General features: G+C 38.3%; 1 protein-coding gene across 1 annotated transcript; it reads left to right on the top strand.

The window, feature by feature from the left end:
* Positions 1 to 1,517: 1,517 nt before the first annotated feature.
* On the top strand, positions 1,518 to 27,430 carry bach2b (BTB and CNC homology 1, basic leucine zipper transcription factor 2b). The gene is made up of 4 exons (XM_016288530.1): positions 1,518 to 1,768; positions 14,087 to 15,580; positions 25,533 to 25,739; positions 26,938 to 27,430. The coding sequence occupies exons 1-4, from the start codon at positions 1,526 to 1,528 to the stop codon at positions 27,412 to 27,414; spliced, it is 2,421 nt and encodes an 806-aa protein (XP_016144016.1). The 5' UTR covers positions 1,518 to 1,525; the 3' UTR covers positions 27,415 to 27,430.
* The last annotated feature ends 34 nt before the right edge of the window (positions 27,431 to 27,464 follow it).

Here is a 27,464-nt window from a genome sequence, read left to right as displayed (position 1 = left end):
TTTTTGCTGTTTTGCTTTGTGTGTGTTTACTTGCTGTAGGTGGCATCTTTGACGAGGTGGTCATGGTGAGATTGTTCAACCTTGTAGCCAGGATGCAAAAGTTTTTGTTGAAGTTTCTACTGATTACCATTTTTATAGCATTAATAATCTAGGTTGATACAGATACATTTCAATTTATATTCATTAAATATACTGTATATAATTTATGAAATTAATGTCATTGTTAATTCATAATACATTTATGCTGATTTATATGATATGTATTTATATATTTATATATTTCATGTTAGGTATTGCATTAACTTATTAATTTATTTAATATCACCTAGGATCATAATACAGTCTTAAAACAGCACGTTTCTCTAATAAGGCACCATTAGAATAATAAACATGCATCTGAGATTGTTAGAATATGCGAATCGCAACAGTCACTTACGAGCAGAAAGAAACACTGCTTCCAGAAGATCAGAAAACTGTTTGCAATGTAAACGCACCTGTCTTTGATTTCATTGGCTTAAATCACCTATATCAGATCATAAAATGGTTGTTCCTGCTATTTAGACCATTTTGCATTTGTTCTGTAACCCATTTCCTCTCTAGCTCTTTTATTATTTCCTCTCTAAAACTCAATTGTACTTACATTTGGGGTTTTAAAGAGTGTTCAATTTACATTTACATTTACATTTAGTCATTTAGCAGACGCTTTTATCCAAAGCGACTTACAATTGGGGGATACATAAGGCGATTCTTCTTAAAGAGGCAAACAGACACAAGAAGTGGTTGTAATACCAAGTTCTTAGACATTGTTCAAATAAGTACAAGCTAGAAAGAGAAGGAATAAATAAAGCTATATATATTTTTTTTTATTTTTTATGATGGTCAAGTAGCTTCGAAAGAGATGAGTTTTCAGCTGTCGCTTGAAAATTGTCAGGGATTCAGCATTCCGGATAGGGGTGGGAAGATCGTTCCACCAGCCAGGAGTGGTGAACGAGAATGTTCTGGAAAGTGATTTTGAGCCTCTCTGTGATGGTACCACGAGGCGTCGCTCACTAGCGGATCTCAGACTTCTGAAGGGGATGTAAATTCGTAGTAGTGAGTGGAAGTAGGCGGGTGCTGAGCCTGTGGCTGTTCTATATGCAAGCATCAATGTCTTGAACTTGATTCGGGCCGCAACCGGTAGCCAGTGCAAGGAGATAAAGAGAGGTGTAACATGGGCTCTTTTGGGCTCGTTGAAGACCAGTCGTGCCGCTGCATTCTGAATCATTTGTAGAGGTTTGATTGTGCTTGATGGGAGTCCAGCCAGAAGAGCATTGCAGTAGTCCAGCCTAGAGATGACAAGGGCCTGGACAAGAAGTTGTGCAGCATGCTCCGTTAGAAAGGGCCTGATCTTTCTGATGTTATTTATTATTGTAATTTGGACCAGGTTTGGACACGTTGTATTGTGTTGCACTTCTGCTGTCATCTTGATGACATAAGTTGACCCCTCGATGTCTGTCTGTCTCTCTCTGCGCAGGGTGTGAGCGTTATGTCCGTGGATGAGAAGTCTGAAGCTCCCATGTATGTGTATGAGTCGACGGTGCACTGTACCAACATCCTGCTGGGTCTGAATGAGCAGCGGAAGCAGGGCCTGCTCTGTGATGTGACCGTGCTGGTGGAGGGGAAGGAGTTCCGCGCGCACAGGGCTGTCCTAGCGGCCTGCAGCGAGTACTTCCTACAGGGGTTCGTCACCCAAAGTGACAATGAACTGGTTCTCAGCATGCCAGAGGAGGTATGGATAAACACATTATTATCATTATTATCATGCACATTAATGCTCTAGTAAATTACTGAGAGGTTGCCAGGTCAATGGTGGATACACTACCATTAAAAAGTTGTGGGTCAGTAATATTTTATAATAATATTTTTTTTAGCAAGGATACTTTAAATTGATCAAAAGTGACAGTAAAGAAATGTATAATGTTTTATGTTTCTTTGATGAATAGAATCCTAAAAAATGTATCAAGGTTTCCTTACAAATATTAAACAGCACAACTGTTTTTAACATGAATAATAATTAGACTGATTTAAAAATATTATAATAGAAAACAGTTATTTTAAGTTGTAATAATATTTCACAATATTACTGTTTTACTGTATTTTTAATCAAATTAAACATCTTCCAGACCCTAAACTTTTAAACGGTATTGTATGTTTTAGATGGGCCTCACAACAAAGCTTTTGAAAGTCTGATTGAAATTCTGAGTAAAAATAGTACTTAATAATGCTTTTCCATGCATCACTTTTTTTTAATGTATAAGGTGTAAAAATGGCGTATACTAAAAAAAAAAAAATCTGAGTATACTACCTATTCAGTATACTAACTTCATACTGTACGGTAAAGCATGACTATAATCACCACTCATCACCTGTCTACCTACCATATGGCAGCGGACATTATTTTACTCATCTTTATGAGCAATAGCCGTGTCTCTCTAACACACACTCATACACTTACATGAGCAGTAGTTTGTCTTCTCTCATAGCCCAAAATGCACATTTAATGAACTAGCATCTGTTGCATTAACCCTCCATCTCTGCTTTCCGGATCATGGATCTAAAATTAAGATGCAAAGTTTCTCGAAAACAAAGCATTAGCATAACAAATGGATGCATTTATTATGGTTTCTATTTCGTAGCTGAGTAAGAACATAGTGTGATTTTAATGAGATGCACTTGATTCATTTCCTCCTTTTAGACTGTCAAGTAGCAATTTAGTCTTTTTAATGGCTTGTTTAAAGTTCATATCAACTGAACCAAAAACAAGGCAGAGATTTCAATGAAGCTAAAGCTGGCAAGCTAGTAAGCATCTAGCTAACAATTCATGTAGCTATTGGTAAACAAATCACAACTATTAAGATTTTTCCCTCTAATACTTATAAAAAGACTTATTTGTAACAATTTCAGATTTGAAAAATCTCAAGCATTACTTGTTAATATGTTAATATACATTATTACTTGTTACTAGCACATTAATTGATGAGATAATTGAATATCATAGAGGGCATCAGTTGGGTTCTGGAAGTAAAAAAATAATACTAATAATACTTTAACAAAGACATTTTTAAAAACTCTATGGGATAAATGAATGAAAAAAAACTTCCAAAACCAAGGCTTCTACACTCTTGCTCTATAGGTGTGTTAAAGAAATGTGATTATGATGTGAGTTTTAATGGAACTGAACAATTAAAATTGTGGTCTAAGGACATGCTAAGATTTTGTGATTGCCGTACACATGAGCACAGAAATGCACATTCACACACCCCTGCTTTCCGAGCTCTGGAGTGATTGAGTTTTCCACCGAGGTGTTAATGTGGCATAAGAACACCTCCAGTCATGTATTCACACCTCCACTCATACACTCACTCTCATGTGCGTGCACGCATGCCGGTCCTCAGAAGTGGGACACTTGTAATGCATGGGACATGTGGTTTACAGTGGGATACGTCCGTCGACCAGTGTTGTTATTGTTAACAATTTTTAAAAAAAATTGTAAATTGAAATACAGCTGAAATAAAATATGAATATAAGATGAAAAATGTAAACTTAAAATTAAATTGGAATTATAATTTTTTACTATGGCAGTAAACTGCAATAAATAAGTTGAAGTACTAAAATTATTAAAATACATTAAAGCTATATAGAAATATTTTTTGGGGGAAAAAAAGCACATTGTTGCACATTGAAAACTGAAAATTCAAAAATAGATGCTAATTCAAAATATTAACAACTACTATAATAGTATATAAATAATAGTAAAATTAACAATGGCAGCAACAACATTAGTATTGAGGAGTAGGTATTTATTATCTATAATATACCAGTTGAAGACTGTTGGCATTGCCTTTCTGTCATTGAGGAATGTTAAAAAGAAGAAAGCGACATGTTAACAGGTTTGTCTGTGCAGAATTGGGATTTAATACAATTGAAAGGAGTTTTAGAGACTTCCAACAACATGGAATGCTTCCTTCATTCACATCTTGCCGCCTCCATCAATTATTCATCAGTCTTTCACTCTAATAGCCAGGTGTGAGTGTGAACGAGGAGGGAATTACATCTTTCAAAGATTAAAGAAAAAGAGTCTGAGGATTTGATAGAGTGTCTATCTTCATCTCAGATGTGACAGAAAATGTGTTACTGTCTCTTACTATTAATACCGGTAAATATCATGCATATTCCAGATAAGATCAAAGTACTGTTTCATTTAATGCTTTTTTCAATGACACAGAAAATTTAGGAGCATTTCATATTTTGTAACCGGTTCCTTTCAGTTACAGAGCCTTCTGTGTTGTTTTGTGTTATGATTAATGATTTGTTTTGGCATGTTGATTCAAAGACTGCAGCTCTTGAAAGACTCAGGCGGTGTATCTGCTGTGCCGTAAGTGTGTGTAGACTTTGTGCTCTGCATGTCGCACATATACACAGCAGCATCCAGTGACTTCAGCTCAGCATTCAGGGTTTGCTGAACATCGCCCTCTATATGTCACAAGAGGCAAGTGACGGTGGAGAAGAATTGGGGGGTGGGGGGGTGTGATGAAAAAAAAATGCACTGCAGATGAAATGTGAAACAAAGAGCACCGCTACCTCCTTCTCTTCCCCTTCGAAACACCCCTCACATCCACCCCACCCCTCCCAGATGACCTTGTTATTGTTGAGTCGTGGGGACTGCATCGGGTTAGTGACATCATCTGTGTTAGCCAGCGAATGTTGAGAACAGAGAGAGAGAGGCCATTAATCGGCTCTTTGTTGGGAATCAGATCATGAAGAGAGACAGAAAAACAGCCTTCCCCTCAACCCCCTACGGAGATGGAAGAAACCCTGTATTAGGATACCAGGATTCCGATACCAAGAGATCCATGAAAAATGTACTGTCTGCAATCTCTTTATACAAAGAGATTTTCTTTTAAGCTTTTTAATGTCCAAAAAATAGAACTTAATGACACATAGGTCATTTCATATGTCTTGAGTGCGATTATCTAACCTGATAATCACACTCAAGACATATGAAATGACCTATGTGTCATTAAGTTCTATTTTTTGGACATTAAAAAGCTTAAAAGAAAATCTCTGTGTATTTGGTTATTATGCCAGTAGTGGTTGTTATTTGACTCTTAAGAGACAAACCGCACATTAGATCAGTGCTTCTCAACTGGTTTTGCTCTTTTACAGATTTTAAATTGGACCACTAATGGCAACCAACACAGTACCAAAATTGCTATTGTACAAAATTGACCCTGAACATTTTAAATGTATTAAAATGACTGCAAAAGGCTCAACCATATGCAAAATGATTAACATGATATAGTCTGAGTAATTTACAACTGATTTGCCAGCCTAACACATGGAATTTACACTGGGCCAAATATTTTCTTAATATCAATCATGTTACCAAGTGACAGATGAATTTGCACCAAAATACCTCATACATAAAGCTTGCTTGTATAGTCTTTGAGTTCTACAATAAATTATATTGGAAGCTTTTTCTCCCCTATTAAGTTTATAAGCGTATCTATTTTGCTATGCAAGCTTATTTGCATTAATTGCATACATGATTAGCTGCATTTTATTATTTGTTTTTAGACATATGCAACCCATTTTGGGGTCACAACCACAGTAACAGGAGAAGGTGAGGAGAAAATAAATAAAGTTGAAGAAGGGAAGTTGTAGAGCTCAGTTTGGCAGTTGTAGAATTGGAAGTCATATATAAAACATATTGCTTTTTATCCAGAACACACATGCACATTGACTGGATTTTTGTAACTATTGTCTGATTTTATTGCTGATTTGAAATATATTATTGAAATGTAATCTTGGTGAACACGTTTAGAGATTTTGGTCTGCATTTGAATTGTAGGTAAACTGCTAATTAACTACATAAAAAAATAACTGCCAAGGGGTGTTACCAAGATGACTGCCAGGACTTTGGCTGTGATTCACCAGTTGAGGTCCACTGCACTAGATACGGGTGTGAATTGGCCTTATTAGCTGGCGTTTTAGGAGTCGAGCACTGTCAGCACCCAGTATGAATGGCCATCCGTCACATGATGAAACCATGTTTAAGTGTTAGGTCTGTCTGTGTGTGACACTTTTTCGTTGTGAAGGCGAAACTACTTTGTTTGGTCTTCCAAAAGAGGACACGACTAGAAATCAGTGGTTAAGTTGTATTTACAACACTGTTCCAGAACAGTTTAACCCAAATATTCAGATGTCCAGCACATTTTATGGAGGACTGTTTCCTGATCCTGGAAGAGTAGACTACAATGCCGGCTGTTCTGACTCACAGTCTGTAAGTACGTTTTTTATATTTAAAGAATTTGCCACTGACGATTCAAACGCGAGTTTTGGGCAGTGTAGAGTAGCGCTTGTTGTTTGTCATTTCTCCGATCACAAATGCAGACATGGTTTTATGTTATGCTCCGGCCGGACAGGGCATCTCAGTTTGGTAAGGGGCGTAACATTTCCGTCACACGCTTGAGGTATTCGGCCAATCACAACGCACTGGATAGCTGGTCCAATCAGAGCACACCTCGCTTTTCAGACCGATGAGCTTTGTAAAAATCAATGCGTTTCAGAAAGGCGGTGCATAGAGGAGAAACAATAATGTACAGTATGTGGAAAATAATGTGTTTTTTTAACCTTAAACCGTATAAACACATTTCATTACACCAAATACACAAATTAATGTTCTTTTTAGCAGAATCATATGACCCCTTTAATACCTGTTTTTGCACAGAGTACAATTTATTTTAATGCTGGACTTCAGAGCTTGATTGAACTTGACTGTTGCTGTATACCAGAGAGTGTTTGTGTGTGTCTCTATGTGTGTGTGTGTGGTGGTATTTGTGAGTGTGAGTATGCATACTCAAGTCCCACAGCTGTTTCACTGTGATTCAGCATTGCTTTAGACAGCCAGCGTCTACTGTGTATGTATGTTTATGTATGTCTGTCTAGGCGACTCTGATTCAGCACTAGTCTGTACAGCGACCTCAAACCACCTCCTGTTAGAAAGTTTACAGTCCTCCACACGGAGCCACTTGTGAATAGCAACCACATGAAATTCAGCACCATTGCAACACTCTTAAACCCCAACACACACATACACTGCAAAACACACATTCGTCAAAATATCCTCATTCTTCAAAACACTAGCTCTGAGAAACTATTTCTGAAGGGCCTGTTGGGAGGGTTGTTTAATTTCAGTTTAGTTTGGGTTTCTGAATTTAAAGAGATTTCCTTCCCTTGAGCTCTACAGAAATTTAGCTTGCTTGATGTTTCTTCAGTGTTTTTCCCTGTACTATGATATATCATGACAGGTTCATTGTTCCTAATAAGCAGTAGATAAATCATTGAAGGTTAAGTAATTTAGGTAACACTTTCCAATAACGTTCAGATCATTAACATTATTATTGCATTAGGTATTATGATGAATTAACAAAGAACAATACACTATAATTCGAAAATGTGCGCTCAGTAAGTTTTTTAAAATAAATTAATCTTTTTTGATTCAGTAAGGCTGTATTAAATTGATCAAAAGTAACAGTAAAGACATTTATTATTAAATGTAAACTTCTGTTCATCAAAGAATCCTGAAAAAATGTATCACAGTCTCCAAAAAGATTACCCTGAACAACGTTCATAATTGATATTAATAAGAAATTTTTATTAAGCATTAAATCAGCATATTTGAATGATTTCTGAAGGATCATGTGACACTGAAGACTGGAGTAATGATGCTGAAAATTAAGTTTTGCCAACACAGGAATAAATTACATTTTAACATATATTAAAATAGAAACGTGTTGTTTTAAATTGTAATAATATTTGACAATATTGCTGTTTTTACTGTATTTTTGATTAAATAAATGCAGCCTGGTTGAGCATTAGAGACTTCTTTCAAAACATATCACCAACCTCAAACTTTTGATTAGTGTAATTTGACAGCATTTGTTAATATTGATATACATAAATTAATATATAAAATTTGTAACATTTCAAGTTGCATAAATTAACATAAGCTGAATATATTATGAACAAACATGAAATAACCATTAAAAATAGTATATTTATCAATTAAAATTCATTTACCTAGATTAATAAATGATAAAACAGGGTATTTTATGATCCCTTATGTGTTAATGAGTTTAACCTTTTTGTAAAGTGTTAACATATTTTTTTTTGTTCACTTACATTTTTGAAGAAATAGTTTTTTTTTTTTACTATTTAATTACATTTAATTTCAATTAATTATTATTTTTTTGAATTATTTTATCCTCTCTCTGACCATTTGAATTCAACAGGCTGTTTTCGGGTTTCTGAAACACCATCGGTTGCACCACATCCTAACCATATATACAGAAAATGTCTCATTTGAGGGAAAAGCTAAATGTTTAGCAGGTGTTACGGTTAATTGCTGATGTACACAAACGTAGTGAGAGGCTTTGAAGCAGGTCAGGACCTGGCTGAGGCAGTTGAGCGGTAATCCTGAGGGATAGAGCAGGTCAGAGAGGAAGTAACAGCAGACTACATGAATGCTAGCATGAGACTATCACACATTTGCAGCCGATCATGCAGATGGAGGGAGATCTGTCCTCTATCAGATTCGGGGGGGGGTTGGGCAGAGAAGGAAAGCTAGCGAGAGAGGAAGTCCGTCTGTTAAATGGAAATCTGAATGAGAAGAGAAATTACTCGAGAAGGGAAACAAGAGTGAGAGAGTCTTGAAGGTCCAACAATGCAGCAATGTCCAGCTCTTAAGGACGGCGAGGTCATGTCCTTTTCTCTGTCTGGTTGTGTACCATAAACCTCACTTTGAGAGGATTAGCCAGTAGAGTGTCTGATTTAATCCAACAAATAGGGAGGGCTAACTCTAAATCTGTCAAGCGTTTACCCATCTGAGTGTCTGCTTGTACTGTACGTGTCAGACACATTAAACAGTGGATTTGGGCACTTTAGACAGACCTATAAATATCTGAATGGCAATGGTATTAGATACCAAAAATCTGCATCTGAAAAACTAATATTTCAAAATAAACCTTACTTTTTGTGTGAGTATGTGCGTGTGAGGGAGAGAGGGAAATGGTAGACAGAAGTAAAATTCAAAAAAGGGAAATAAATTAAATGAAGGAAGGAAGGACATTTTTCATTTAAAACAAGTTCATATTGTTTTTTTTTTGCATGTTTTTCATATCACATGACTGATTTTGTGGACAAATATTTTTCAAATATTAGTAAGCAGTTTTGGTGAAATATTCTTCATTATGACTTTATGTATCCAAAACAATAATAATAAATGAAAAGAAAAATGTGTTTATCATAACATTTTACATATATTTGTAATAAAAAATAGCATTGCATTATTGTATCAACCTTAAATGACTGTAAAAAAATATTATAATAATAATAAAATAAATAGTGGTAATAGCTTAAATGTCCAAAATCTCCCTAATTGCAAATATACAATTCTTCAACATAGATAAAAAAGTGACAGATTTAGCGTGATTGTTTGGTCCAGATGGCAGTTCCAGATATGGTTTCCCTTTTCACGTTTTATTTATGCAGTACTAAAAAGCTAAAATGATGAATTGCCGCTATAAAATGTGGTATTTGTGGTCATTTTTACAGTCTGATCTGCCTTCCCCAACTTTGAGTACGAACCTTCAAATGGCCTATGATACCCAAAAATGCTGTCTCAGTAGGTTTTGAAGCACAGCCAATAAATGCCCTTACCGTGGCCCCGCATATTCCCGTTCAGTGTAAGCCGTGACTTTGTGCTGCACCGTGCAGGGCTCATTTGTCTGTGTCTGCATGTGGAGTTTAATGTCAGGTTAGTCAGCAGATTTCATATCGCAGGCGTCCCGTCTTCAGTAGAGGTTTTGTATTTTTCAGACACCCTGTAAAGCACTCGCTCCATTGTCATGCGGATCTTTGCCTCATTAACATTCATGACATGCAGGAATTTGCTGGAGCGAATTTACATAAATTATCCGTCTCTGCTACTGAGAGGGGAAAGGCAGAAGATCAAGGAGAGAGGGAATGAATGAACGAGAGGGCAGGTGTGAGGGGTTCATAGCATTCCGTGACCTTTTTATGGAAGGAATCGTTTGGCACAATTCCCGAATAGTCAGGAGTTGTCAGGATGTACAATTCATGTAATTTTCTGCTTTGTAACAATATGACCCTTTTGAGGCCCAGTGAGGGAGAATAGTCTGTAGTCTGAAATTAGCATGAATGGCCCAGATCTGTCGTTGAGATCAATTTGCTCCTTTGTCTGTTTCTCACATAATAAATGTTGTTAACAGGTCCGGTGGCTCATATGTCAAAGTCTGTCCCTTAATGAGCTGCAATAGTGCTTTATTTTTCCTCTTCTGTGAGCACCTTTTATCTTCTCTTTTGTTGTTTGTCTTTGTAGCGCTACACGGTTAAAGGGATAGTTTGCTCCAGAATGTTAGAATCATGCTTTTGAGTCGGATCTTTTCATTTAATTGGTTGATCTGGTTCACAGAACCTTTCTGAATTATTTGTTCATAACTGAAGTTCTGGTGTCTCATTGATCCAGTCACAACAGTTAAAGGGGTAGTTAATCCAAAAATAAAAATTCTGTCATCATTTACTCACCCTCTTGCCACTCAGTGAAAATTAATGGGAACTGAAGCTGTTTGGTTACCAACATTTTAAAAAGACGACTTCTAGATTGCCAGTGAGTAAATTCATTCTAAATTCCAGTCTATTCATCACACAGAGAATAATATTTGGATTATTATACTTTTACGTTGACATGAGGGTGAGTAAATAATGAATTAATTTCTATTTTTAGGGTGTTATCCTTTTAAGTCTTTGTCTCAGAACGTATGTCCCACCCCCCACCCCATTTTAATTCTAACCCCTCTTTATTCCTTCTCTTTGTTTTCACATTTCCATCGCTCCATGCTCTTTATTCTCTAACTTACTTTCCATCCCTCTTGCCTTCCTTCTTTTCTTTTGTCTCATCAGGCTGATGGGTTCGTGTCGCAGAGACACCTGTAGTAGCAGTCACAGATGGCGCAGCCTGTGTGTGCTGATGTCAGCTGAAAAACACATTTCAGTAATTTTTCCCCAGCAGAGAGAGCTGTTTGTCAGGCATAGCCTCTCCATACCTTACACCTCCCGACATTACTGTCTCTCTCCACCTTCAGTCACAAACTGGCAGGTAGAGAGCTGGACAAAAGTACATTTAAAATGTTAAATGTAATTAAGACAAAAAAATTATAAAATGATTTAAAGCATGTTTTACATAATGTTTCTCTCTAAACGAACACCGGGAAGAATACTGAATTATTTGTATTTAAATGCATCAATATGAAAACAGCAGTAATCAGCCACATATCTACTTTTTTACCAGAATATTTGAATATACGAAAAGTACCATGCACAGAATTTTGATTAATTTAAACATTAATTTCAATGAATTTTAATTTGACATTTTAAAATGATATGATATATTATGACTTTTCACTAATTCAAGGGTCTTTATTGATACTTGTATGTTAAGGTTGCACTGATTGATCTTGCTTTAAAAAAAATCCATAATATGTTTGAATTAAATCTCTCCCTCGTTCTGTTTTCTGTTCCTTTCTCTCCTAAGTGGACACACTTCCTATATAAGAGCCATGATCATCCCCTTCACACACATGCACACTCAACATACGATCCTCCCCCACACCCGTACACTGTACACACACACATACAATACACACACTAGCACACACCATCCCCCACAAAGATTACGAGTCAGCAGCTTCCTCACAGCAGTGACTGATTGGCGCTGTTGTGTTGCCAGTGGGCAGATGAGCCTCTCTCTCTCTCTCTCTCTCTCTCTCTCTCTCTCTCTCTCTCGCTCTTTCGCTCTCAGTACTATAATGCATCTACTGGACACAGACAGCCCCGGATGACTAAGACTCGGTAGTCATCAGTTTTGTTTGTGTGCATATTTCTGGATGCTATAGAATCCTTTGTTTGTGTAAGACAAGGATGAGTATGACATCTCTGAAGGAGATGGAAAATAAATGTCATCTATTGTTCATTCAAATCTTTCTTAGGAAGATTTGATATGTTCTTCATTCTGCACTTTGCAGAATGGAAGTCTATAGATTTGCACATTACATCATTACTCAGCTCTGGAATACTTTTCTGATTGGTCAATCACAACATTTCACAGTTGAATATTCTTGTATAATGAACACTAAACGGTTTACTGTTGTCCCTGACAACCAGTCTCCTAAACTGTGCTGGTTTCATGTTTTTGCATCATTCTGCAGTCTCTTTGTTCTCACATAGGAAAATAATGTATGGGGGGGGGGGGTGGATAGCCATAAAATGAAGGGGTCAGTTGATCATTATCACAAAATAAACCTCTTCTGAAAGATTCTGATCACCCTGTCTGGGTTTATTTTGAGATAATATCCAGCTGACTGTACATTATCTGTTATATTTTAAAGGAGATGTAGTCTCTTTTTATCATTTGCATTTAAGTTTCAAAATAGAACCAAAGTCCAAAGTCTGTGCATATTCTGCTTTTCAGATACTGGTATTTTCTTTTGAATATATTCAAATATAGTTGATAATTAATACAGGTAACATTAAAATGACTTTAATCAAACTCAAAAGTTTGTACAGGAAATCTTTTTTGAAATTACACTAAAGAATTCTTGGAATGTGTGCTATTGTGATTTTACTGTAATCAGAGAGACAACATTTAGCTAAATAAGTAGCCTTTTACTCTGTGTAAGAGTGCTTTTGCTTTGCACTACAACAATCAGCTGTGCTTTGACTCATTGTAACAGAAAAGGCTCATTTAACCTCAAGATTGGGTTTTCCCTCCATGCATTTGCCCTGATTGTAAATACAATCCCCCTGTTTTTTCCAAATGGAACAATCTACAGAACAAATTCTTTGGGTCTGGTCTTATAGTAGGAAAGAGTTTCTCTGATCTCCCTTCTAACCACAAGAAAAGTGTGATGAGAACATCTAAGTAAACAAGTGTCTTGTTCCCCATTCATTGAACATAAAGTGTTGATCTCATTCCCTCCCATCTATGAGCACAAGTTCACTTGTGCTGTTGAGCACTTTACATCATTGAGGGAGAAGAGAGAACACTTTGTGGACTGAACAATGCTGGCACAGATCAAAATCCAGCCATTGTAATGTGTCTGAGAATCAAGAGCACCTACATCAACGTCTGTCCATGGCGTTTTGACTCCAGCATAGCACAGGCAGAGCCTGACTCACTGGCAGAGAAAGAACAAAATCCAAGGGTTTTGAGACATTTTAATAGTTGTTTTATGCATTTTAATAGTTTTTATATATTTTATAATATATTTTCATAGTTATTATTTTCTCTCCACCTAAATGCACTTACTCACATGCGCTAACAGTGCAAAGGCCTCAGTGGGCCAGCCAAGCTTTTGCAGGCTCAGGCATTTACCTAATTATCTAGCATTAGGTCAAATGGAAGGCTTTCATATCTGTCTGCGTCTGTCTCTCTCTCTCTCTCTCTCTCTCTCTCTCTCTCTCTCTCTCTCTCTGTCTCTCTCTCTCTCTCTCTCTCTCTCTCTCTCTCTCTCTCTCAGCAGGCTCAGGATGGCTGTAGTAGGGATAAGCCGTAAGAGTCCTAGAGCCCATTAGGATTTAAGATGTCTCACCTGAGGGATAGATGTGACATTATGTTTACAAGCTTCTACCTGTTGCTGCAATACCATTTGCAACAATCAGAGGGCGCTAGCCAAGCTTAACCTAGGGGGCTGACTTGGGCAGAGAGGGGAATGTCAGATGTCTTTGTTACATAAATGAGACTGGTCTCTTGACCTTACTGACAGCCTCCACCTTTTCACTTTTTATTTCCCGCTGTATAGAACGTTCGGTGCTGACCTGATAAAAGATTAACTGGCACTTTACAGTGTTTGTTTACGGTCATTTGAGCTGTCGAGTTCTCTCAGCACACTCCAAGTGCCCTGAACAATGGCAGTGCTGATTGTAACATTGGCAATTTCCCCTGTTTTTTCTGTGTGTGTGTCTGCAGGTCAGTGCCCAGGGATTCGCTCCATTGTTACAGTTTGCCTATACGGCTAAGCTGCTGCTCAGCAGAGAAAACATCCAGGAGGTCATCCGCTGTGCTGAATTCCTGCGCATGCACAACCTGGAGGACTCCTGCTTTCGCTTCCTGGAGGCCCAACTGCGCAGTGAGGAGGACGGCCTGGTCCTCTGTCGCAAGATTGCATCTGAGAGCAATCACTCGGAGGATGAGAGCATGCAACCTGAGTTGCTGACGACAACGCAAACTGCGGTGACCCTGTCTGGCTCTCCACGCTCTCGCCGTTGTGCAGAGGCCCTGAACTCCTTGCGGCGGCCAGACCATGAGTGTCTGGCGGTGACAGAGGAGTTCACTGATGGACTGATGGACTTTGAGAGACACGGCACCTCAGACCTGCCACGATGCCCTAAATACAGGAAGTATCAGTGGGCAAGCAACAAGCACAATAACGACACCTCCTCACACACCAGTACCTCAGGTTTTCCAAGCACATTCAAGGAGATGAACAGGCCAGCTGTGATGCAAATCAAGCAGGAGCCACGCAGCGAGGAAGAGTCCATCTCGCTTTGCCTTTCAGGGGACGAGCAGGACGATGGTGAAAAGGACGGTGTGGCTGAGATGGAGCTGGATGGTTCCATCGCAGTGGACCAACCAAAAGGCAGCAGCAAGTCACCCACCTGCCTACAAACTCTCTTTAAGAAGGACCTGCCTAGCACACCCCAGCACCTCTTTGCTAACAGACTCGTCAATGCCCAGGATAAAGGAACCCCTCAGGGAGACCACAAAAAAGACTACAGGCCTTCGCTTGGCAATGAGCTTGGCATGCCTGTCGTGTTCCCCAAAGATGCAGATGGTTTCCCGCCAGGGCTTTCGTTGAAGTCAGCTTCCTGTGATGGTGTGTGCAAGCAAGAGGTGGAGCCAGACCGCCGCAGTGTCATCTTCTCCTCAGGGCCCTGTGACCAACTGGGTACACCCACCCACTCCCATCCCAGTGGGAACTCACTGGAGAAAGAGCTCTCAGAACACATGCCAAAGGGATTGTGGGCCGGCACCAGCCAGTCCCTCCCCAGCTCCCAGACCTACTCCCCCAGCACCACAGCCAGTGACCCACCCCTGCTTTGCCGCCAAAGGCCCAATACCAGCTGCCCAGTGCCAATCAAGGTATGCCCACGATCGCCCCCCTCAGAGACCCGAACTCGGACCTCCAGTTCCTGTTCGTCGTATTCTTATGCTGAGGACGGGAGCGGCGGGTCCCCATGCAGCCTGCCGCAGTTCGAGTTTTCATCCTCGCCTTGCCCAAATGTGACACAGTGTCTCACGACTGACCCGCAGGAGCCAGGCGGTGGGACAGATGTGCTATTTGCACGGGTGCGGCCCAAGATAAAGTGTGAGCAGTCATATGGAACCAATTCCAGTGATGAGTCAGGGTCCTTTTCGGAGGGGGACAGTGAATCATGTCATGTTCGAGAGCAAGGCCCCGAGGTGAGTCTTTCAGATTTCTCTCTCATGTGTTAACCAGTTGTCCAACAGTTGTCCTTGCAGAAGCACACTATGCATCTCATACCCTGATGTCCATTCATGCAGAAACCAATTCGATTGTGCACACTGCCCTCATGCTATCAGAGACTTCCCCTTTGATCCCTATTCACTGATTCATTGAATAAAGCTGCAGACTCCTAATAGTCCAATAAACACTGTAATAATTTTCATGTCTGGACCGTCATGAACGTGAATAACTACAATGATATTACTCTGACCTTTTGTGTGTTGCCTGGAAAAGACTAATAGAGTAGAATAGAGCAGATAGGAACAAACTTGATTTGACAATCAAATCTGGATTGCTGTTTTGTATAGGGAAAGCACAGTAAGCTATAATCAAAATGTGACAGAAAAGTTTGGAGATTTGGAGTAAATGATAAAGGGATAGTTCACCTAAAATTAACAATTTAATCATTATTTATTCACCCTCATGTTGTTCCAAACCTCTATGACTCTCTTTGTTCTGCAGAACACAGATGGTTTTTTGGGGGGGGGGGTTTTGTCCATATAATGAAAGTCAGTGGGATCCTGTGTTATTTTTGGACCCCAGTGAGTTTCATTGTGTAGACAAAAACAGATGAAACGTTCTTCAAAATATAGTTCATGTTTCACAGAGCAAATAAAGTCATACAAGTTTGGAATGGCATGAAGGATATATGATGACAGAATTTTCATTTTTTGGTGAACTATACCTTTAAAATTGTTCAAGTATATATTCAATCAAAAACTTTTTTCTCAGTCTCAGTTTTGACATGGAAGTATAACAGTACAACCGAATGGTGAAGTGAAGTTTAAAGTAAAGCAGGGAAAAATAGAGCAGCTAAGAATAGGTCAAAACAATATATAGCCCTACATACTGTAGGCAAAACAGTAATGTATAATGTAACAGAGTAGATTCACAGCCTCATCCTCAGAAATTGTTAAAGCGAGATAGATACCAAAAAAGAGAATTAGCACGTGCACACACCAAGCCCCAGTGCTTCCTTAGCTCAAGGTACATGATATTTCACATCATCTTTCTAAAGAAACTGCCCTTTAATGGTGAAGGCGAGACATTGATGAAAGAGATTTGGTATGAAGAGAAAGAATGGATAAACACTTGTGTGAAGTTGGTTAGAGCAAATTGTCTGATCTGAGTAAGAGTTAAGCGAGATTTCACTAGGGATGCTGTATATTTTGAAAGAGTAAAGCACTATAAAGGAGAAGGGGGAGATCTTCATCTTTATAGACTGAGGATGAGACCTTTAGGAATACATATAGGGGCCTTGATGGAGAAACTGGTCCATTGCCATGGTAACACTGAGCACTCAGGAATGATTTGACTAGTTTTCAGCAGTTTATGCTTTGTTTCTGTGTTGTGCTTAAAATACTTGGAACACATCACCCGGACAGCGAGATAAACCTGCTGGTTTGTGTGTAATTGTAATTGTTGCCTCTCAAAGTATTTCCCTCATCACACACACACTCTCAGAGCAACTGACTTTTCATTTGGCTTATAAATGGAGCTTTGTAGTTTAACTAGTTTACTCTTTCTTTCCAGTTTTCATTCAGCAACAGACCAAAAATCCTACACTCTAAAAAATGCTGGGCCAAAACAACCCAATTGCTGGGTGTGTCCCTATTTTACCCAACACTGGGTTGTATTTAACCCAGCATTTTTTAGAGTGTAACTTCACTAAATGGCTTCATTTAGTTTCAAGTACAATGGAGTTGGAATTGTATCTCCAGATGTTCAAAATCTCAGATAGCTGCTGATGTTGAAAGCTCTCATGTCACCTGCCTGTTTCTTTGAAGCTACACTCTAAAAAAAATGATGGCTTGTTTCAACCCAACTTTGGGTCAAATATGGACTAACCCAACTTTTGGGTTAAAAATTAAATTAAACAATTTAACGCAACAGATGGGATTATCCATATTTGACCCAATGTTGGGTTGAAACAACCCAGCATTTTTTAGAGTGTAGGCTGACAAAAGTCTGTTAAAAGGACTGAAAGTCTGGCTTCTCCCATTCAGAAACTTCATATAGAGCAAATGCTGCCTTTCATATTCTTTTCATACTTTAGATGCTTAATATCTTACTGACCCCAAACTTTTAAACTGTATTCTATAACAAAAAAAAAAGGTTGAAATTTGATCGTTTTTATAAAATCCATGCTTCTAGAAGAAACTCCCATCTATCTGTCTCTCGCTCTTTCTTTTTTACTTGCTCTCTCCCCTAGTGATATGACAATATAAACACAGAATTTTCAGGGAAGACACTTTGTCCTTTCTGTGTTTTCATAGCAAATAGCAGGTGAGAGAAAGAGCATGACAGAGGGAGGGGGATCAGCACACAAAGACAGAAACAGTTTCAAAAATAGCTTCAGCCTGCTGCTCGAAACAATGAATTCAAAGGAGGAAGGAAGTTGTTAAACTGTAGGCTAATCATAGTGCTAGTCTAGGCCAGTCTAGATACTGGAGTTAAATCAGGTCTTTGAACTTTTCTCTCTCCTTCATGAGTCATAGATGGTATCACTTACCCTCTGTGATCAGCACCTATTCAAACAGGAAGAGCTCAGGTTCAAGAGCAACTGTATTCCCATATAATTTGATTTGGCCTTACTTTAACCTGTTTCACATACAATAACACATACTTTTTGAGACCGACTTGACAACCCTGGAAGATACTGGAGGAGTGAAGTCTTAAGCACTTTTAAGGGCAACTCACTCTGACGGTTACAGAAGATTTCACTGTGGATTGACAGCAGAAATTTCAGGAGAGGTGGCAAAGAAAAAAAAGCCCTACTGAGAACAGTTATCATATCTTGAGATCTTTGAGAAGATTTCTCCACCATTTTCTTTATGCTAGTGTGTAGTGAAGTATTGATCTCGAAGTGAGTGGGTGTGATCAGAAAAGCCCACAGACGAAAATCTCACTCTCACTTCTACATTCTCATTCTTCAAATTCATGGTGCAAGAAGCATTAACCCTTTAGTTTAGCATCGCAGGAAGTGAGGAGTGAAGTCAGAACCATTTCTGTTCCTCTCATTCCGTCTTTAAAAGCCAAGCCGCTCTCTCAATATGAGCCGATTGTGGTCTACAAATTATTCGTCAGATGTCGCATTGGTGAACTGTAAAACCGCACGATTGAAATATGCTTAAGGTGAAAAACTGTAATATATTATGAAAGCTCACTGTTTGTTTGTTGAAGTAGAATCGGATGTTACATGTTTCTATTTAATGAATGGATATCTAGAATCAATCTAAAACTCGGTTAAATGTAAAACTTGGTTAGATATATTTAAAAAAATCATTAATGGAGTGTAAATTGCTGAAGTTATGTTGCAATAATGATTTATTCTAAACTTTTTAGGAAACATTATCAAAGGTGTAGATTTAAAACATTAAAGTGAGAAATTTCTGCTTCTTTTCTCAGTTTTGTTTCATTTAGTGCTAGGTCGATATATTAGCCGAATAGCCGTCTGCTATTTGGCCTTTTTTAACTTTTTATTTTAATAAAGAAGTGTAACCAAATGCTGTTATTTTGAACTTTCTATTCATCAAATAATCCTGAAAAAAAGAAATGTAAACAAATGCTGTTATTTTGAACTTTCTATTCATCAAATAATTCTGAAAAAAAAAAATCTACAAAAGTGTTAAGCAGCAACTTCTTTTCCACACTGATAATACCATGAACACCAAATCAGCATATTAGAATGATTTCTGAAAGATAATGTGACACCGAAGAAATTCAGCTTTGCCAACACAGGAATAAATTACATTTTAAATTATGTTTAAAAATAAAACAGTTATTTTAAATAGCAATAAAACTTTACAACAATACTGTATTAGCAAAAATTTTATCAGAAAAATTATACTGTTCTTGACTTTCAGTATAAGTATATAAATGCTGCCTTTCATATTCTTTTCATACTTTAGATGCTTAATATCTTACTGACCCCAAACTTTTAAACTGTATTCTATAACAAAAAAAAAAGGTTGAAATTTGATCGTTTTTATAAAATCCATGCTTCTAGAAGAAACTCCCATCTATCTGTCTCTCGCTCTTTCTTTTTTACTTGCTCTCTCCCCTAGTGATATGACAATATAAACACAGAATTTTCAGGGAAGACACTTTGTCCTTTCTGTGTTTTCATAGCAAATAGCAGGTGAGAGAAAGAGCATGACAGAGGGAGGGGGATCAGCACACAAAGACAGAAACAGTTTCAAAAATAGCTTCAGCCTGCTGCTCGAAACAATGAATTCAAAGGAGGAAGGAAGTTGTTAAACTGTAGGCTAATCATAGTGCTAGTCTAGGCCAGTCTAGATACTGGAGTTAAATCAGGTCTTTGAACTTTTCTCTCTCCTTCATGAGTCATAGATGGTATCACTTACCCTCTGTGATCAGCACCTATTCAAACAGGAAGAGCTCAGGTTCAAGAGCAACTGTATTCCCATATAATTTGATTTGGCCTTACTTTAACCTGTTTCACATACAATAACACATACTTTTTGAGACCGACTTGACAACCCTGGAAGATACTGGAGGAGTGAAGTCTTAAGCACTTTTAAGGGCAACTCACTCTGACGGTTACAGAAGATTTCACTGTGGATTGACAGCAGAAATTTCAGGAGAGGTGGCAAAGAAAAAAAAGCCCTACTGAGAACAGTTATCATATCTTGAGATCTTTGAGAAGATTTCTCCACCATTTTCTTTATGCTAGTGTGTAGTGAAGTATTGATCTCGAAGTGAGTGGGTGTGATCAGAAAAGCCCACAGACGAAAATCTCACTCTCACTTCTACATTCTCATTCTTCAAATTCATGGTGCAAGAAGCATTAACCCTTTAGTTTAGCATCGCAGGAAGTGAGGAGTGAAGTCAGAACCATTTCTGTTCCTCTCATTCCGTCTTTAAAAGCCAAGCCGCTCTCTCAATATGAGCCGATTGTGGTCTACAAATTATTCGTCAGATGTCGCATTGGTGAACTGTAAAACCGCACGATTGAAATATGCTTAAGGTGAAAAACTGTAATATATTATGAAAGCTCACTGTTTGTTTGTTGAAGTAGAATCGGATGTTACATGTTTCTATTTAATGAATGGATATCTAGAATCAATCTAAAACTCGGTTAAATGTAAAACTTGGTTAGATATATTTAAAAAAATCATTAATGGAGTGTAAATTGCTGAAGTTATGTTGCAATAATGATTTATTCTAAACTTTTTAGGAAACATTATCAAAGGTGTAGATTTAAAACATTAAAGTGAGAAATTTCTGCTTCTTTTCTCAGTTTTGTTTCATTTAGTGCTAGGTCGATATATTAGCCGAATAGCCGTCTGCTATTTGGCCTTTTTTAACTTTTTATTTTAATAAAGAAGTGTAACCAAATGCTGTTATTTTGAACTTTCTATTCATCAAATAATCCTGAAAAAAAAGAAATGTAACCAAATGCTGTTATTTTGAACTTTCTATTCATCAAATAATCCTGAAAAAAAGAAATGTAAACAAATGCTGTTATTTTGAACTTTCTATTCATCAAATAATTCTGAAAAAAAAAAATCTACAAAAGTGTTAAGCAGCAACTTCTTTTCCACACTGATAATACCATGAACACCAAATCAGCATATTAGAATGATTTCTGAAAGATAATGTGACACCGAAGAAATTCAGCTTTGCCAACACAGGAATAAATTACATTTTAAATTATGTTTAAAAATAAAACAGTTATTTTAAATAGCAATAAAACTTTACAACAATACTGTATTAGCAAAAATTTTATCAGAAAAATTATACTGTTCTTGACTTTCAGTATAAGTATATACGAGCTATACGTTTTTTATATGAGCTATACAGCTCAGATAATTTGGTCTTGGAATCATTTTTTAATGAGAAACATAATGGTTCACATTGAAATTTCAGGCTTTTAATTGCCGACATTGGTATGTTGGCAAAGTTTAAGATGAGCTCTCCTCTGAAACGGACTGAGATTACTGGAGTCTGTTTCTCAGGAGACAAATTTGAGAAGCTGGAGATTTAAGTCTCTATTAGCTCTTCATTTAAACTGATTGTCGTCTAAGAGAAAATAATTTAATTCCTACAGGATGGTGCTTTTTACTCCAGATGTGTTACATTAGGAATTTACCACTGACCTAGACAGGCATTCATACAGGCCATTTATCTTAGGCATACACATACACGCACAAGCAGACGCTTGGGTCCTGATGGGGAGGAAGCCCCATGGTAACTACAGACAGGCCCATCACTCCATTAGACAGAGTGAGTGTGTGCATGTGTGTCTGTCCTGTGTCTTTGAGAGGGGGGGATGCATGCACGTGTGTGTGTGTGTGTGTGTGTGTGTTCATGGATAGCTTTCCCCCATTACTCAGCCCCTGTGGAGAGTTCCAGTAATAGCAACAGGGCTGAGAGAAGAAAGGAGGGAAGAAAAAAGAGGAATATCTTAGGGGTTGTTTCAGACTGTTTTCTTATCTGTGTCACATGGCGTCTCATTACCGAGACATGTGAAACAAAGAGATGCACAGCAGCACAGTAACATTTCTAGGGATGTCTGAAGGACAGTAATGATATTTAGCAAATAGATGATCTAATTACCGCTAAAGGCATTTTAACTAACCAAACGGCTAACTTCCATTCTTGTTTGCACATTAAAATGCATTTCCGCAGTTTTCACTCACATTAGACAAGAAATTAAGCACTCATCATAGAGACGGTGTGCCAATAATTTTGCTAAAATATCTCTGTGTGACCTCAGGCATTTGGCCTCTCTCATTCCCGTCACCTCCCCACAATTCCCTGCTGCAGATATCCATGCTTAGAAAAAGGAAGCAAGGGACAAAAATAGTGGGGCCACTTTGCTCCCAGTAACAGATGAGTCCTACATTTCACTTTAGACCCATTTCAAGAATAATGACCTATAGAAAGAGTAAAGGGAACAGAGAAGAGAGAAGAGAAAGAGACAGAATTGGGATCACGTTTGAATTTATAAGTGCCGCTGGTGTGTGTGTTCTGTCATCTCTGCCGGCTTTCTAAACTGGTTCTGGTGGTAAGACACTAAATATAGACATCACTCTTATGCTACTGCCACACACACACACACACACACACACACCTCAAACTGATACCAGAGAGAGGAAGGACACATGAGAAGGTCATAGAAAGAAAGCGTCTCCTTGGATCGTGTAAAAAGGCATTCCTCTCCATTTAAAAAAAATCGGATCATTAAGACAACACAAAAATCACACTGATCATGTATGCGGAGCAATTCTCAGTGTCGGCTGAATTGTGAGAGTAGAAAAAGGTCTGTCCATCCTTTATTAATGATGCCGTAGAGACAGAACGGGCTGACCTGCCAGTGCTCCGGGCCCCCCACTGCTCTGCGCCAGACTGAGCCAGATCTACACTTTCATCTTCTCTCAGTCTCAGCCAGAGTCGCTGTGGGCACCCCAGCAGAGCGGTCCACTTCACATGGAAGAGTAGCTGCACCACTGTGGTTCAGGTTTATGGGGTCATAGTCACACAAAGCTCATGTGAGTTCTTAAGTAGGGCAGTACTATAGTCGGTATACACCATGGTTGCCTCATTCATTAACAACTCTAGTTTATGTGAGATTATTTTAATGTCATGGCCAATAACCCCAAAATAGCCTATATTAAAATTCTGTAATATTTTGTCCAAATAAATTCAAAATAAAATGATCAAATTAAAATCGAACATTTTCAATGCTGCAAGTGAATTTACGAATTTGATGTGTAGCATGAAAATCAATATTCATTTTGAAATTTGCTAAAGATTACATTTAAAATTGAATTAATAGTGTTTTAAATCTTAACTGAGCATACGTTAGGTCAGGGCTGGGCAACTTCGGGCCTGGACCTAATCAAACACACCTGCCTATAGCTTTCTAGTGATCTTGAAGACATTGAATAGCTTGTTCAGGTGTGTTAATTGTGGGTTGGCGCTAAACTCTGCAGGACCTTGGCCCTCGAGGACCCAAGTTGCCCAGCCCTGCGTTAGATGATGGGAAAGATCATTTTAAATATAAATATTGGGGATATGAGCATGAACACAATTGAAAATCCAATACCAGTAGATGTAAAAAATCTTTAATGTCAACTGATAATGGATAAGGTATACATATATTGTACACAATATTTATTTCCAATTATGTACCATCTTGCCATGTTTTTTAGAATAAATAATAATATAGATAATTTTATTCAGCAAGGATGTATTACATTTTTCAAAAGGGGCCGTAAAGACATTTGCAGTGTTGCAAAAGATTTCCATTTCAAATAAATGCTGTTCTTTTCTATTAATTACAGAATTCTGTAAAAAGTCAGTTTCCAGAAAAAGCAGTACAACTATTTTCATAATTGATAATAATAAGGAATGATTGTTGAGCACCACATCATCAAATTAGAGTGATTTCTGAAGGATCATGTGACACTGAAGACTGGAGTAATGACTGCTGAAAATCACAAGAATAAATCACATGTAAAATATATAAAAATAGAAAACAGTTATTTAAATTTAAAAAAAAAAATTATTGTAATCATATTTCAATATGACTTTTAGGTCTTTTTTTTTTTTTTTTTGATCAGATAAATGCAGGCTTGGTGACTTTTTAAAAAATATTTTTAAATATTTTAAAATCATTCAGACCCCAAACCTTGAAATCATAATGTGTGCATGAATATTTTCTGCTGATAATTCCAGAATGCATGAGAGAAACCTGTGAGAGGAATTTCACCAGATTTACCTACTGGTTCTCGCTCGCTGTATTTTTCTCTCCTCATGACATTCATTCCCTCATGTATCCCTCGTGATAGCTCACTCTGACAACAGCAGGATGTCGAAGTATGATATGCCCTATGAAACCCCTCCAGACCATGGTGGAGAGAAGTCAAATGATGCTTTATATTGTCAAACGTTCATCGTACATGAAAGAGACATAATTTCCTACTCTGCTGAGTGTGTGTATGTAAGCGGTGATATGTTCAGAATGCACTGACAGCTTAGCTCGTTAACACTTGTAATTTGCATACTCATGCCCTCTGGTAATCACCTGACAGGAATGTGAAACGACTAAAGCAGTGTTTTTATCTTATTTCTCTCACAGAAAGATGCTTTCGTATTCCTGTCTTTCTCACTCTTTATTCTTAGTCTTTGTTCCTGTCTTTCTTGCTCTTTTGACCTTTTTGTTAATAAGTGATGCAGGTAGATGTTGTAAGCTTGTGATGTTAGAACTCATGAGAAATACTCTTTGTACATGTGAAGAACTGTGTTCTGCCTCCATCTAGTGGTGATGAAATACATTGCAAGTTCGGTTACATTTTAGTGCATTTTTATTTCATCAGAATTCACAGATCATTTTCAATGGCAGTAGATGGAAAAAATTAATTTTTCAAATCAATGGCATAGTAAAACACATTGTGTGTTTGTTGATTGTGTCAAGTTCCCTTGTTCTGCCATCAGCTGTCATTCAGATAGGGGTAATATGATGCGATTTCAAGTTTTCCTTTCTCTTTGGAGTGTTACAAGCTGATTGTGCATAGATAAGATCCCTGAAGTTGCAAAGACTAAAGTCTCAAAACCAAAGAGATATCTCTTTATCAAAGTTAAGACTCTGCCACACCCCCCTAAAACGGCTCGTTCTAACACGCTCCCACATATCTACCTCACTATGTGGAAATATTTGCATAATGCCGCCCAAATGTGCACGCAAAGAAAGAAGGCGTGGTTTCAGCGTGTTTCTAGGCGAAAGCAAAAGCACTTTATTTGAAATAATGATCTTTAAAAAAGCATCATATGACCCCTTTAATGTCTGAGCAAAAATGCTTTCAGGAGGAAAAGTAAAAAGGTCACAGGATAACGCATTGCTCATGTATGTCTTTACAGGTCAAGCTTCCATTCCCTGTCGATCAAATCACAAATCTTCCACGCAACGACTTCCAAATGATGGTGAAAATGCACAAGCTGACCTCGGAGCAGCTGGAATTCATCCACGACATGCGCAGACGCAGTAAGAACCGCATCGCGGCCCAGCGCTGCCGCAAGAGGAAACTTGACTGCATCCTGAACCTTGAGTGTGAAATACACAAACTGGTAAATACACGAACACCTCACTGTCTCATTCCTGCTGTATGTGACAAAACATCGGCCTTCAGGTTGTTATCAATCACCACAAGCAGCAGGAGACCTCATCTCGGAGGCTGTCACGTTGCCATGGCAGCATCGCTACGTGTCAATCACAGAGCCGGTCCCATGCTGTTTCCATGATGGAGGCGGAGCCGACTGTCTTTGATGTGTAATGTAGTGTATGTGCATGAAGCCTGACAGCCTGCGCTTTGATGCCACATGTGCATCCTCTATATAATCTCACAGAAAGCAGCAGAAGAGCTGCCTCTGCTCCTCTTCTTCTTCTCCTCCTTCTTTTCCATCGTCAGAGTTTGACAGCTATATTAAAGCTCATCTGAAATGAAGTTGTAGCATGAATTAATTTATGAAGATGGGAGATGTGTGTAGATCCCCATGGAGATTGAGAGTGGGAAGACAGTGTTAGTGCTGCAGGGTGACCTACATAACTCAACTGGTTCCTATAGATCACTGTACGTTCATAACAAAGTGTGTATACTGTATATGCGTGTGGAGCAGGTTTGACTATGTTGTGGGGATCAAATGTTCCTGCAAGGATAGTAAACCATGAAATCACCTGATTGTGGACATCAGGCTTAAAAGACATAGTAAATAATGTTAAATTAAATGCTCAATAAGTGTTTATTTCACTGTACAGGGTCCCTATAATTAAGAAAAACCTGTAAATATGTCAATATAAAGGAATTAAAAAATATATATATTTAAAAAACTGTCACTTTTTATCTATTTAATGCATCCTTGCTGAATAAAACTATTACATAGGATATGTATATACATGTAGCATTATATTCAGTATGAACAATATTTAAGTATAAGTATAGGTATTTTTTACACTGCACTGAAATATTTCATTGATAGAAATTTGTCTTGTTTCTGAGAGGAGAAAAAACGTGACACATCAGATTATCAGTTGAGGGTGAAAACACAGATCAAGTAAATAATTCAAAAAACTGATACTTGTCATACAAATTTGCAAGAAATCTGCCCAGCAGTCTCTGCAAAGGGATGTCTAAAAGCACTTACCATTAATCATTAACAATTCGAAAGGTCATGCAAGATCATGGTTATTTATTAGTCAAAAAGTAAATGAACTATACTACACACAGGTGTCAAATGTTTGTGTGTTTTCTGTGTGTCCACCCCACAGGTGTGTGAGAAGGAGAAGCTCTTAACAGAGCGCAACCAGTTGAAGGCGTGCATGGGAGAGTTATGGGAGAATTTCTCCTGTCTATCTGAGGAGGTGTGTCGAGACGTGCAGCTGAGCCCAGAACAGGTCCATCACTACTGCCCCATTCTGCACCCCGGCAACACCGCCTCCATCGCCCCCGGCAACCAGGCCCTGCCCACCAGCAGCATCGACCTCACCACTTGCTCCACCCCCAAACAGAGCTTCCTCAAATTGGCCGCCACAAAAGACGGGCAATCGCGACCGGCCCAGTGGAAGACCGGAAACGGTTCCGAAGACACGAGCAACGACAGGGAGGAGCAAGAGGCCGGCTCCGCCTACCTGGAGGCGGGCCTGTCCCTGAAACAGTCCAATCAGACAGTGACAGTAGACTTCTGTCAGGAGATGACGGATAAATGTACAACTGACGAACAGCCCAACAGAAAGGACTGTACCTAATGATGGTGGTTTCTCGGTGTTGATTTGTTTTACTATTATTTAATTTAGTT

The sequence above is a fragment of the Sinocyclocheilus grahami genome, unplaced genomic scaffold (assembly GCF_001515645.1).
Source record: "Sinocyclocheilus grahami isolate Dianchi unplaced genomic scaffold, SAMN03320097.WGS_v1.1 scaffold232.1, whole genome shotgun sequence".
In the NCBI taxonomy this organism is placed as follows: Eukaryota; Metazoa; Chordata; class Actinopteri; order Cypriniformes; family Cyprinidae; genus Sinocyclocheilus; species Sinocyclocheilus grahami.
Note: the sequence above shows the minus strand (reverse complement) of the source record. Positions and strands in the feature narration are given on the sequence as shown.

Bases quoted from the DNA above. Each gene is read 5' to 3' on its own strand.
- bach2b (XM_016288530.1), top strand. From the start codon at position 1,526: ATGTCCGTGGATGAGAAGTCTGAAGCTCCCATGTATGTGTATGAGTCG. The intron at 1,769-14,086 runs GTATGGATAAAC...GTGTGTCTGCAG, and splicing joins TTCTCAGCATGCCAGAGGAG to GTCAGTGCCCAGGGATTCGC. The intron at 15,581-25,532 runs GTGAGTCTTTCA...ATGTCTTTACAG, and splicing joins TTCGAGAGCAAGGCCCCGAG to GTCAAGCTTCCATTCCCTGT.